This window comes from Megalopta genalis, chromosome 2 (genome assembly GCF_051020955.1).
Source record: "Megalopta genalis isolate 19385.01 chromosome 2, iyMegGena1_principal, whole genome shotgun sequence".
Lineage (NCBI taxonomy): Eukaryota > Metazoa > Arthropoda > Insecta > Hymenoptera > Halictidae > Megalopta > Megalopta genalis.
Genome location: NC_135014.1, coordinates 41321712 through 41336390, shown reverse-complemented (window position 1 = coordinate 41336390; position 14679 = coordinate 41321712). Strand labels below are relative to the sequence as shown.

General features: G+C 44.5%; 1 protein-coding gene across 4 annotated transcripts in view; it reads left to right on the top strand.

Annotated features, from left to right (window-relative positions):
• zfh2 (Zn finger homeodomain 2) overlaps positions 1-13586 on the top strand; it is a 259716-nt gene extending 246130 nt beyond the window's left edge. For 2 of the 4 annotated variants that reach the window (XM_033468677.2, XM_033468678.2), the window contains one exon: positions 2566-13586. In XM_033468677.2, the coding sequence (XP_033324568.2) occupies positions 2566-3311 (746 nt within the window). In that variant the 3' untranslated portion in view covers positions 3312-13586. The remainder of the gene's footprint in view (positions 1-2565) is intronic. The other 2 variants (XM_033468679.2, XM_033468680.2) reach the window with 2 other exon arrangements.
• The last annotated feature ends 1093 nt before the right edge of the window (positions 13587-14679 follow it).

The window sequence follows — 14679 nt, the reverse complement described above, 5'->3', positions numbered from 1 at the left end:
TTCGTTCATCTATTTTTGCGATAAAATTCGCAGCCTGCCCATAATAAGTCGCAGCTCTATTTCATAGCTGGATGCTGACTAGAGGGCATCGATAGTATGCGTCGATAATAATATTCTAACTGATCCTACGCTGCTCCGGATCGAGCTGATCACGACCTACGAAGCTTGATAATTACAGACGAGCGTCCAGCGAATGAACACGGGTATCATTAACACTTCCTGCCTCGTAACGACTCCTCGTCTGATACACGATATACGCTGTACCCCTGCGCGTCACTGCGTAAACCTGTCAACCTGCTTAATTGACATCGAACACCGACCGTACCGTTAACAAGCATTTAATCGAACCGATCTCGAACTATTCTCCGAAAACTCCTCGTTCCCGGGAATCGGTTGTAAAACCGTGTGCCGTATTCTTTCACGGTCTGGAATCGGGGCGAAGCTCAAGCGGAAAAAGGAGTAATCGAATTAAAATTAATCTGCGATAGGTATGTTCCAATTTGTCCGACTCCAGTGAAAATGGTATTGAATTCTTCTCTCGCGCCGGTTGCGGTTATTCCGTTAATGCCCGTTGCCCTGCGGCCTGGTTAATAGCGACCAATTTACCTGTCTCACCGAGGCAGAAACGAGTCCTATATAAATTCTCCGCCGATTACATCGGCGACGTTATTATGACAAAGTTGGCACAAATCAATTATACGCTACCTTCTGCTTTCTTGGCCACCTTCGTCTTAGAGAGGCCAAAGGCAAGCACCAGCTTCGAAACTATTCGAGCTATTTTGTATCTCTTCGCTAGAATGTATTTCGCAGATTACTTATGGTCACTTAGGACTTCGAAGATTGAAGGAAAAACTTGGAAACGAGTGGTTACGCGCGTAGATAAGTCAAGCACTCGGAGTGTGAATGCAGTCGCATCGTAAACATAGCAATAGAAAGTACAAGTGGGAATGATGGCAAAGACACTGACAATATGACTGTGATTAGCGATAGCAATGAAACCGAAAATGAAGATTGCTGTTTGAGATGCTTGAGCGGATGTAATCGGGAGCGCATGAAAGGCGTTTTTACTGCTTGATAAATATTCTTGTTTATTCGGGTTACCGATTTCGTGGAATGTAATACCACTGGACTGATTTCACCTTGTTCCTTCTCGTGAAACTGATTCGAAGATATTTAATTAAACCCTAGTACAGCGTGCAATAATAAACAACTTACAGATGACGTAGATAACATTTTTATTTGAAATATTCGATAATACACTAAATAAAATAATAATTATTCATAGTGCCAACAAGCATTTTATTGAACCTTGTGCCAAATTGACACTTTGTTCGCTGATTTTAATACGTAAATATTAATATTAATAATTTATATATTGTGCATGTACGTATTGTGCATTGTTTTACTAATTATGAATGACACGAATTTTATTATTATTATTATTTTATTATTATATTTAAATCCTAATATCAATGTTTGCTTCAATGTCAATACCCGACATTTTCTATGATATTTGAAAACATGGTTTGTTGTTAATTATCCAAGAAAGTGACGATCTATATCAATTGTGTTATTAATCAACAAGAACGTACACAAACTTTTAATCACAATTTCAAGTTTAGTGCAGGGACATTCAAGTACGGATATAAGGATTAAACTTATCTAGTTCTTCGCCTTCTTAACCACATCTAAATTCTTCGCTCTGAAACAAGCAATTTACTCTAAGTCGTTTATCTATCTTTATATCGTATTGATTTTTCACTATTATCTCAATCCGACAGAAAGACAAATCAAATCCGAAAAATCTAGGACGGACGATTGTTCACTTAGGAAATTCAATATTTATTAAGTAAATACAGGAGAACTATAGTAATCCGATTTACTATAGACAACTGAACGTATGGGTCTAAATTCTATTTTCGAAATTAATAGAATGTTATTATGTATGTCTGATAAACAATGTTCTATTAAAGAGCAACCAAATTTGAACGAGCTTTTAGGTTGAACCTAATTTACAACTTACAGACAACTAATACCATTAATATGATTAATATAATGACACTAAAAAGATACTTCTATCGGAAATCAATAAATATATTAATTCATTTGAATCAATATCAAAATTAAGTAAACAATCTAAGTAAATTCGATCTTGCAATAGTTGCAAATAGACTGGGAATTTTATGCGTCCATGACAGAAATGAGATCAAATGTAAAACAGTGAAAATGTTTAAAGAATTTGCAGACTTTGTCGCATTATTTTCCACTCATTAAAATTATTTAGAAAAGAACTAAATGCCTGAGTACCTCGCGTGTTCTGCAATCTGTGCAGATAATTTTGCATAAAAATCCTCGGTCTAGTCGCAAAGCGACACATCCCAGTCATTTTTAGCGCTCGACACGGTTAATGTTAATAGCACTGCGAGCACTTTCTTTTCTCAAAATTCACGGCGGCTCAACCTAGATGCCGGCCCAAACAAGACTACCCTCCCCATGATCACAGAATAATAATAGAAAAGACAACACGAATTTTGCTAACAACATCGATCCGTCGTTTGGTTTCAGTAGCGGCTCCAGGTTTAAGCAGCGTGATGCACGGTAACGGTCTGATGTCGTTGCACGTGGAAGGTGGCACGCAGGTCCAGGTGCCTCGCTCGTTGATGCAGGCGTTCCTGCAGCAGGACCCGAACCATCCTGGTCTGGAGACGGTGCGGCTGCCGACACCACCGTGCGGTTCCGACGAGAGCGACCCTCCGCAGCACTGTCGCGAGGTGGAGACCGAATTGTGTCTGGTGTGTCGCCGATGCGGCCGGGCCTATCCGCAAGAGTCGACGCTGCTGACGCACCAGCGTTCCTGTTATCTAGGCAACCAACAGCGTCGCGGTGCACTGCGTCTGGTTCAGTCACGCTACAGCTGTTCCTTGTGCGACGGCAACACCCCGGCACGCACCTACACCACCGTGAGCGAATGGCGGCGTCACGCTGAAACGCTGCAGCACCGTGCCCGGCTGGAGGCCAACCAGGAACGGCAACAGCATCAGCAGCAGCATCAGCAACAGCAGCAGCAACAACAGTTCGGCAACATCAGCGGGCTCTCTGGCGCGCAGTGCGGCGAAGAAGTGCACCCGCTCACCGACGAAATGGAGGACGTCGTGAACCAAATCACCTTGCTGGCTGCTCGCGCGGCCGCGGAGAGCACGACCGGCCAATCTCAGGGTAACGAGAGAGCGAACCCGGACAACAACAACGCTCCCGACGTGAAGAGACAGAAACTTGTGCAGGAGGTGGCCGCTTTAGCTGGGGCCCGTTAAAGTGCTCGCCGACCTGCCGCGCGGACTGCTCAACGAACGCGCGAAACGCTTTGGGCTGAAGCTTTCGCGGAAGGGTGCGATGGAATATGTGTATGTGTGTGATAGGTCCTCGGGGATGCGACGCGTCTCGCCCCGAACCGCGACAACCCTTGTCTCGCGGCCGGGACGGGACCGAACGACGGTGAGACATGGCTGAACAGGGCCGAGAAAGTGTTCGATGGGTGCTCTGTGAGGGATAATTACTCGATAACGAAAACAACGTTCCTAACTGACTAGATAACGGGGAGAGGGTTCCAACCTAGGCATGATATTGTCGGTGAGAGGCTTTTTCTTCCGCTCCGGGCACACCAGGGAATCTCCGATACTCCGGGTACTCGCGCGTGGACGGTGGACCAATTACTCGAAGATGACCGCATGCGAACCCCCTCTTTGCTTTCATTTTTCATTTCCGTTGCGCACTGCCACTGTCGCGCACCGTCGGTTGTATTACCATTAATTTTTATCGTCAGACGACTGTAAACAGCGTGCCATCGAGCAGCGCGTACACCAAAGTTCCTTCGATTGAGAGAATTACGAGATTCGATTAACGGTTATGATTGGGGCTGGGTTGGGGGTGTGGGGTGGGGGGATGATGATGACGATGATGATGATGATGATGATGATGATGATGATGATGATGATGATAATGATACACGGGCCGGTAGAGCTTTCTTTGGCGGATCGTCGATGAAACCGATGACGCTCGGGACGAAATTGTATCCGTGAAAGTACGCTGTTTCGCTCGCCGCGGGTAGAAGATGGACGGACTCGTTCGGACGAGCTTCACGCGGACAGGACGAATACGACGAGCAGTGGACGGACGATGATGATGATAATGATGATGATTATGATTACGATTATGATGGTGACGATGATGATGATGCTGATAATGACGACGACGACGACGGTGATTATGATGATGATGATGATGATCATTATGACGATGATGATTATGACGATGCTGATTATGATGATGCTGATGACGATGATGACGATGATAATGATGATGATGACGACGATGATGATCATCCCTTGACGGCGACGCCAGGATGACGCGTCGGGGTGGGCTGACTTAAACGTTCCTATGTAAAGTAATAATAAAAGTTTAATGCAAAAAAGAGTTACTAAAGAAAAGGGCAGACGTGTTAAGGCGCGCGGTGAGGTAGGGTAGAGGGCACGGCATTCGCAATGGAGAACAAAAAAAAAGAGAAACGATGAAAAGAGAACGCAAAGTGCCGCGATTATTACGAATACGTACGTACATATTCATCTAAATCTTCACTCTCTATCTCTCTGTCTCTCTCTTTCTTTTTTTACGTGCGTGTGTATGTGTGGTTTACGCGGAACGAGAACAAAAAGACACGGAGCCGCGTGTCGGACGGTATGCGAGAGGAGTGAGCGTGTCGTTTGACGAGGACGATGACCACTGAGAAAACGCCTTTGCTAAACTATACCGATGGGAAATGGGAAAGAGAACTGCGGTAGAGCCGCCGCCGCGTCCCTTTTCACGCGAAAGCGGACGACGGAGGGATTGGCGCGGATGAGCGACGGGTGGATCGACGAATGGTCTACGGCGACCCGTGAAAAATCGGTGGCAGAAGTGAACTTCGACCGATGGCCCGCACGCACACCTGCACACACAGAGTCACGCGCGTTCGTTTTTACAGGTAAACACGTGACAGGGACACGCGCGCGATCACACACTACGCGGTCACACATTACGCGATCACACATTTAGGCGGTCGCACGGTACGCGAACACCGGCGCATTATGCATCTGCGTATGCGTGTGTAGACATTGTTCGAATTAACGTACACGTGCGTACGTGCCTACATGAATGCATACGTACACAGATACATACAGGACACGCGCGCGTACACGTATACAGGGCACGGTAACCCCGTAGCTGGGTGGGGTTTAAGTATGACATTTCGCTAGCGACGTAGCGAATTTTAAACGTTACTCTCTCTCTCCTCTTTGTTTCTGTTCTGGCCGAGAACGACGCGACACTCTCACGAAACAGCGTTCGAAGCATAATCGAAAACACGAGAAACAAAACGGATGGAAAAAGGAAAAATAAAATAATACGGAGACGCAAGGCGGCGGCGACCTGTCCCCGCGCCCCGTCGCGGTGTCACACAGCTCGCGTTCACGAACAAGCAAAACCCAGCAACATGGTTCCTATATTTAATAAATTATATTTAATAACGCTAAACAGAAAAATAATGATTAATAATAATACTAATGATAACAATAAACATAGTAATAAATAATGATAGTAATAAAGAATCATAGTTATAGCTATCAATTAGCTGTAATAATCGTGCTCTAGTAGACAGATCGAACGATCGATCGATCGGTCGGTCGGTCGGTCGATCGGTCGATCGGTCGGTCGGTCGGTCGAGTATATCTGACGTACGCGATCGGGCTCACAGTGCTGGCAATGAGAGAAAGAGCACTGCGGCTAGCACGCGAACGGATTTTCCGGCAGTCGTGTCCCGTCTTTTCTCTTCCCGCCGAAACCGATCGTCCCGCGCCGGGCCGATCGACGAAAAGGATCGACGGACGTGGGCGTACGCGGGGGAGTGTTTCACGGTAGAGGGAAAGAGACGTTACGGGTGCGGACGGCGGCTTTAGAGACGACAAAGGTAAGCACAGAATAACGCGGCGCGCGCTGGTTATATCGATTTTTCAACAATTTCGAAAGTGTTTCTCGAACGCAGCACTGGATCGCGAGGCGATCGAGAGAGAGGAGAGAGAAACACACGCGCCTCTCGACCGACGCGGATAAAGGGTTTTGTAAAGATCTGCTCGGGAACGACGATGAATTCACTATTAGGATGTAAGTTACGGATAATTACAGCTAATGCTATAGTTTTTAAGGGAAACGAAAGGACACGCATCGGTAGACGACTGGCGGACGCACGCGTGCGCGAGCATATATACATTTATATAGATTTATATGTGTATATAGGCGTATGTGTGCGTGCGCGGAGAATATAAATATATATATATATATATATATACATATATATACTTGCGTATATATATGAATAAATGAATAAAAAATGAATAAATAAAATATATATATATATTTAAGTAGATAAATATATATGTGTGTGCGATGTATATTGTACGTGTGCGGGTATACGTATGCACAATATATGTCTCATATGTACATATATAATGTTGTAACGCTCTAGAATCCTCGCGGGTAATATCCGGAACGGTGACGCGTATGCACGCGTACGTACGTCGTGTTTCTCGCGTTCGAAATAATGGCGATCCGTGCTGTTCTCGGATGATCTGAACGAACATTTGACGGAAGATCGTCGGGCGATCACGGGATAGACCGGGCAATGCCAACACAAACAACGGCGAACGGTGTCGTCGCGGTTGCGAGTCGCGTTGACGTGTAGTTTGCGCGTTCGGTGCGATCGCACGAGAATGGGGGCTTGTTGTGTTTGAATCGCGAACGACGACGGCAGAGCAAAGGCGTACAGAAACGGGACAACAAAACGACAAACGGATTCGGTTTCTGAGAAAGTAAATCAGGAAGAGAGAGGGTACCGGGGGGGAGGGGCGGAGAAGGGGGCGAGAAGCGGATGGAAAAATTAAGTTTAAGTGGTCGTAGGGGGCGTGCGAAGCGCGATGCAACAATTATTTCTAAGGTACTAAGCAAACTCGAGGTTCCTGTCTGTAAAAGATGCTTTTTCTAATGTAACGTTGATAACGGCACTTATTAATATTATATTTGAATTATTCTGATTATTATCATTATTTTTTATTATAGATTAACGACAATTATATTTACATATATGTGGTCACGTATTTATTAATTATCTATGTAAAACGTTACAGCGTTGATCGATACCGAGAAGGAAAGGTATGAGTACTCTCTCACACGTACACAGTCATAACAAAGTACACGCAAAATGTTACAGAGATACATCGATGATACAGTCGTACCGCGTCGAACGGAAATCGTTCAGAATTGAGACTAACACGATTACACATCGTCTTGCTCCGTAACCATCCATTTTCTTGGTCATCGTATTCCGAGCATCGAATCGAGCATACCTTTGTAACTGATACCTCGCAAAATATGACAATTGTTACTATTCGGTGGTCGCGGACTAATTAATCTTTGTAGATAATTCGATTTAGATCGTAGTGGTCCTGCGTTACCATAGGTCTCGCAGTTTCGTCGATCTTGAACGCCCTCCCCATGGCGATTAAGAAAATACAAACTTCGGCGAACCCCGTGCTAGTGCAACACGTTCGCGAAACCATTTTCTACCGTTACTTTGTCATCCCACTTTCGCGGGCGATCGCTACGAAACAGGTCATTGTATAACGGCGATCGTCTCACTGCCCTCGAAACACTTCAAATTTGTTTTCCGCCGGTGGGGGATGTTAACAATGGGTTCTTAACGTTCAGCCATGAAAATGAGCGCAACACAGTTCGGATTACGTACTGGGGAGTGTAAATACAACATATTTTAACAGTCACCCCAGGGGGTACGTCGTGCACCATGCCGATAATCCGAAGTCACGCGAGACGTCACCGGAGAAAGTTGATCAGCCCCTGTTTCCACAAAATTGGTGAACGTCTTAACGACGCGATCGCGTATGTCCCCGTTCGGGAACGACTCGTTGCACTAACGCGGACCTCGCTCAAACCAGTATCACTAATCTTAGCACGAGGTGTGTATTCCAAAAGACGATGCGATCTTTTTAACATACATTTTTAAGAAACGGTATACACTTTGGCGCACAAAGGAGTAATATCATGTTCCTTTCGATCGTATACATATTCGTACACCGACACGGACATGCATACACAGATATATATATACACGTATATGTATACGCCAAACGATTAATTTTTCTAATTGATTCGCCGTCATGCGATTGCACGATGATCATTGGGAAATCAACGAACGCGCAAGTGGAAACGCGACACTTCTCACACGCTGTGTACGTTCGAACACACGAGACGCATACAGACACGAAGTGACACGCACGGACACGTATACACACCACGCGCGCGCGCGCGCGCTCACACACACCCCGGCACACACGAAAACACAAACACGCGGAACCACCTAGACATATATACACACACTCACACATATACATATATATATATACATATATGTATGTACACACATTGAATTTTCGAGAACGTTCTCGAATCGATAATATCGCATAAACGCGCGTAAGTTCTCAAAACGCGGTAACGTACGTGCGCGTGTACGCAAAACTGGATCTGGTTTTGGCGTTTTGAGTTTTGAGTACGGGAGATTGCGTGATAGAGTAACCGAACCTCGCTACTAGCTGTTCCTAAAATCAACAATGAATGAGTGATAAGCGTGCGCGAATAATTTAAGGAATGATTAAGAGACAGATGCAATGGAAAGATGTGAAAGAAAGATATTAATTATGTTGTGAGACTTAATGTGTCCTCCGCCGCCGTTTCTCGTTTCTCTCGTCGTTACGTGACCGTCAATTGTGTCATTCCCGATCCCGGCGAACGTGTCCGACATCTCGTTCTTCCCGGAACGTTTTGTCACGATCCACTTACAACGATCGACGGGATCACGAAATCTTTATTTACGATGACAAAATTCGGGAATCTTTAATAGACTACAATACGATATAATATAATATAAATATACAGTTCGCGAATACCGTTCAAGAATATCAAAAGGGCGATCTTTCTTTTATCGAGGCACCAAAGCAAAACCCGTGGAGACCTACCGTTCGTACTCGACGACAGAATAGAGTAGTCGGCGGCGAGAAAGTTTTTCAGTTTTCTAATCTCGTTGAGTTTCTACGATATATGTTGAGACACTAGTATTTATTGTAGAACACGATTGGTTAACCTCTGTTGCTATTGCAATGGACTATTATTGCGGCCATCATTATTATTATTATTATTATAATTATAATCATTATTGTCATGATCATTATTATTATTATTATTATTATTATTATTATTATTATTATTAACATTATTATTGCCATTATTATTGTCATGATCATTATTATTATTAACTTTATTATTGTCATTATTACTGTCATGATCATTATTATTATTATTATTATTATTATTATTATTATTATTATTATTATTATTATTATTATTATGGCGATAGAGGGTGTTTATTACTATTATATTGTGAGCATTACGACTACGACTATTATTATTGCTATTATTGCGGTTCGCATTATTGTCGATTGAATTGTACATTTGTTCGAGCGACTATTTCATTGACTATTAGTTAATAACGGATACTAATTGATAATGATAGCAACTAATTCTTGTGAGAGATTGCCATGTGTATATCTTATATGTACTCACTATGGGGCCCCGTGGTCGCGCGCGGCGGCGCTCGCGAGACGCCGTCGGGACGCGGGGCGTCCGAAACGCCGGCTCAAAGACCCCGACGATGTTGGCGCCGTGCACCGACCCGCAATACGAGAGCAATTTAAATGAAAAAAAAAAAAAAGAAATGAAGACCTCGATCGTCGTGTCGCCCAGTGTAAAAGCATCCAGGTACTCCTCTCGGACCGCGACGCTAAGCTCCTCGCGCTTCGCGCCTCGCGCCCGCCCCTTTTTTTGTAAAACGCGGAGGCGCGGGGAGACGTCCAGACGAGAGCACGAGCACAGAAAGAGAACAAAGAGGAAGATGAAAAAGAAAGCTGCTAAAGAGAACGTACGAGGCGAGCGGAAAACGAATACGGATACGGATACGGATACGATACGATACGATACGATTACCGACGGGCTCCGGATTAAATGGGAAAAGAAAAAAACCGAACGAAAAAAAGTAAGATGAGAAAAAAAGGGCGCGCGCGTACACGCCTCGTAACTTCACCGGAGGGATGCGTAAGAAAGACGTAACGCGTGGGCTTCTTCTTCTTCTTCTTCATCTTTTTCCGACTTTGTTTTGTATCGATCTCCAACACCCGCCATCCATTTTCGTTCGCGATCCTCGCTCGTTGTTTCCGCGCGTTCGCGACGCGGAGACGTCGCCGCGGCCGTCTTTCGCCGCCTAATTCCCGACGCGCGTTTATCCTCGCACGTGTTTCAGGAGGATTGCAGAGACCGCGCAGAGACGAACAGAAAAGCAAGTAAGGTAAAGATACATAACGATGATACCACGGATCAGCCGAGATAAAGATAGAGAGACACGTTCGGGACGTTCTTTCTTGTTCATCTCCGCCACCTACGCTCGCCCCCTTGTGTACAAATATATATTTATGGTGCCATATGTGTTATGCGCGCGCGAATAGGGGACCTCCTTATTCACGCGCGCATCTAGATTTTATAATAGAGAAAAGAAAACGACGAGGAAAAAAATGAACGCGCGTTCACACGTATCGACATGTACACAACTGGAGATACACATACACACACACACACAAACACACACACCCCACTCACATACACAGGCTCGCGCACGCACACAAATGCGCACGCGGATGCACACACGGTGTATTACACGTCGCCCACACACGGACACACCGTACACACGATACACGTGCCATACAAGATGGCTGTACCTGTATACGTATATAAATATACGCGAGCATACAGTGATGCACATATTTACGTGCGATATTCCTATAAAGAGTAAATGAAAAAGAAAATAGGAATTTAAGAGAAAGAGGCGAGGAAGATGCGTCGAGGCGCCAACATCGTGCGGCAAATGGGTGCGGTGCAATCATGTTCCTATTAGGTTTCATATCTAAGCGAGTAATTATACCACTAAATATAAAAATGATGAAGAAGGATATAATGATATTATATATATATTATTGGATATATATATATATATATACATATATATATACATACGATACGATTATATAGATCTAGTCTATAAACTATGAAAAAAAAATGAAGATTCCCCGTTTCCCCAGGTTCCTTCCCCTTAAAGAGATGAAAAGAAATTGCAACATATTTTCCCATATACATAAATCCTTTCCTCACGTGTAAACAGGACTACACACTCACACACACGCATCAGCTCTGGGATATGCGTGTACGCGAGCACTCGTGTAGCAATTCTGCGAGCTGGGACCGATGCATTTCGGTAAGGATTGTTGTGTTCCGCGCCAGCTCGTACGAGGACCTCGCGAACAAAAGAAATAATGAACCTCTTTGTCTAGAAGTAAGCAGGGCATACGAGTTTTTTCACTAGCCGCGTTTAACGAAACGAGAGAGAGAAGAGAAAAGATGAAACGGAAGCAAAAAAGAGAAACGAGGAAAGAAAGCGTCAGACGAAACAGAGCCTCTAGATTTTTTCCGGGGTGTCGATGTTGTTAAACGGCCGTCCGCCGAAGCGAGCGTTCAATCTCACGTTGTGCCGGGCAATCGTTACGGTTTCGGTATGCAGATATCACCGCGGGGGGTGGGCCGGTGTCGCGGGGAACGATGGGGATTGAGAGGGGCGACGTGCGACGAAAGCGGGCCGAAGAAGACGTTGCGAGGGAAAGATGAGAAACGAACGAACGAACGAACGAACGAACGAAGACGAGAAAATGAAAAAAAGAGATAAACTTTGGTTCCTAACGCGTCGTCCAAGGACAACGCCTCCTAGGATAACACCGTGTTCACGTTACTCTAGAAGGCTTTGCCAACAGATAAAAATGAAACAAAGAAAAAGAATACTGAAAACAAAGAATATCTTTCTCTGAAAATATCCGATGTACCTCGTTTTAATCCTACCCCCCCCCCCCACCCCATCCGCCGTCGCTTGATTTCTCCATGGTTTCGGTAATCTACTGCCGCTTCAAGTACTATTCTCCCCTAACCGGTGAAATGCGCTTTTCTTGCTAACGAATCTGACCTCCAGTCTATAATACCTCTCTCTCTCTCTATTTCTCTCCCACTTTCTCCCACTTGCTCACGGGACGCGCGTCCCTCTATTCCGTTTTCTTCCCTACACGTAAGGCGACAGGGAGACTTTGATAAGGAATTTTTACCAAACCACGAATGGAAAACTGTCTGACAGAAATAAAGCTTCTCTTCGGTAAGAAAACGAACATATCACTCATTCGTCGAAGAACCATTTACTCGGGCGCTCATTCTCGTGAGCACTCGTTTCTTCAATGAAGTTCTAACGAATCCCGTGAACTCGCACAGTGCGTCGTGTTTCGCTGTTGAGGCTGGCTCGGACACGTTCAGTGACTTGGTCGAGTAGTCGAGTTAGTCGAGTAGCTACTAAAAATGGTTCAGTGCATGGAAAGGTGTCCGGATTGGTACAGCTCTGCTTTGGAATTCCAGCATGGCATCTTGTGTTTCTCTTATGTCGGGAATGAACTCGACTAAACAAATGCATCCGGATTTGTTACATTAGCTATCAGCCAGTATTGGGAGAAGCCTACTCGATCAGAACGAAATGGATCTATTCTAGTTTTACTAAATAAAAAAATAAGTCCATGCACAGCAAGTTACTGAACTACTCGACGCTCGACGAAATCACTGGACTCGTCCGAAACAGCCGTAAGGGAGACTATGCTTTGGAGGAGTAGATCGTGTTCGACAAACGAACGCAAACCTCGCGGCGTTTAATCGATCGTGGGAGGCGACGATAGCTTCGATCGTCTCGTTCCCCGCGAGCCTATATATTTCGAAAGTTGCATATTATTTCGGCAGAATGAATTGTACACGAACACACGCCGGGCTTGATTCCGTGGATTCCCGGCCCGCGGAGTGTCCCATTTCCGAGTTCCGATATTAGCTCACCTGGCAATTTGCATAAAGACGCGAAACACGAGCGCTTAGCGAGCCAATATCGCGGTATCACGCGACACAGGTAACGCCCGTACCACGATGACCCGGCGCTATTTTTCAATGATGTCATTATGGATCTACCTATGGAGCTGCGGACGTAATCGATTCTCCGGCTTTCGTCGCCGCGCCGCGACAGTCTGAAATCATCGTATCGCCGTCGATCTCGAATTATTTCTGCGTCGCCTCCCACGACACTGAACGACCAACTATCGGAACCCCAGGCCTGCAAACAATTTCGTTCAATCCTCCTCTTTGTCCCTTACCGCACACTCAGTCCGTCTCTTTTCTAGTACCACGTCCCCGAATATCGTGCAAAGTCTGTTTGAGTTTTCTCAGTCCCGACAACAACAAGATCGACAACATCAACAACAACTAAAGTGTACTAACTTCGACGTATTCTATTAAACGCTAGTTTATCAGAAAATCGACATTATTGTTTCTTCATTGATCTCCTTGGCAAACGACTCGCATCTTGCTTTCTATGCTGCTGCCCCGTTCGCGATCGTTCGTTGCGGACACGGCTTCGCCTTCATCGAATTCGACAGAGAAGATCGTTCGTAAGTATACGTTTTCAATATCTTATCCTCCGCAATAAGCTTGGCAGAGTAAACATTACGATCTCTGGGAATATTGTTGCTCAAATAATAACGTCTTCGTACTTCTGTATCTACTCGATCGAAACATTGAATGGCTCTTTGTTGTTTAATTGTACAATCTCTTATTGTACAATAATTTTTATATATTGTAAATCTCGTTTCTGTAGAATCGAGTTGTAGTTTGACGTATTTGTTTCAAGCATGAGACTGTGAGCGAAGCTCAATCGATCAAATTAAAATGCTACAACTTCTGTGAAGTATATGACGATTTATACGTCTGTTAAACGTTATTTATTTCACACTTTGGTCAAACATTGCAATCTTTATAACATTTACTCTATGATCATAAATAGATAACCGATTTTATGCACTATTACAAAAATATTTCTTAAAAAATGCTGCTTAATATTAATTTTACCGAAATAAATAAATAAGTTCGCTAAAAGAATATTAATTTTACCTTATTAAAATTATCAAAATAAAATCTACTCCTAGTAATTGATACAGAAAATTTTCATTTTGCACAAAAATCCGCAGTGTAATTGTGAAAATCTGGTTTGCAACGTGTTTCGAGCACTCCGTGGATTTCGTTAGGAGAACGCGAGAGTCTGTCGAAGAAAAATCAAGTCGGTCCACAATTTCAGGAAAAGATTTCATCTTTACGCGTGTAAATAAATTGCTGACGGAATACGACAAACACGGAGAGTCGCGACGAATTTTGCGATGGATCGGAGAAAGAATCGAGGGTACGGAATAGCTCTCACATGAAAGAGGAGGAGGAAAGGCGGATCGCCGTCGTCTTCGTAGAGAGTTTACTCGCGAGATGAAACGCAAATTAGGTTTAGAAGGGGATCGAACCCCTGTTGTATCGAAATAAAGGCAGCACATAAAATACATGCGACCCCATCCTCGCTGTTCGTAACCT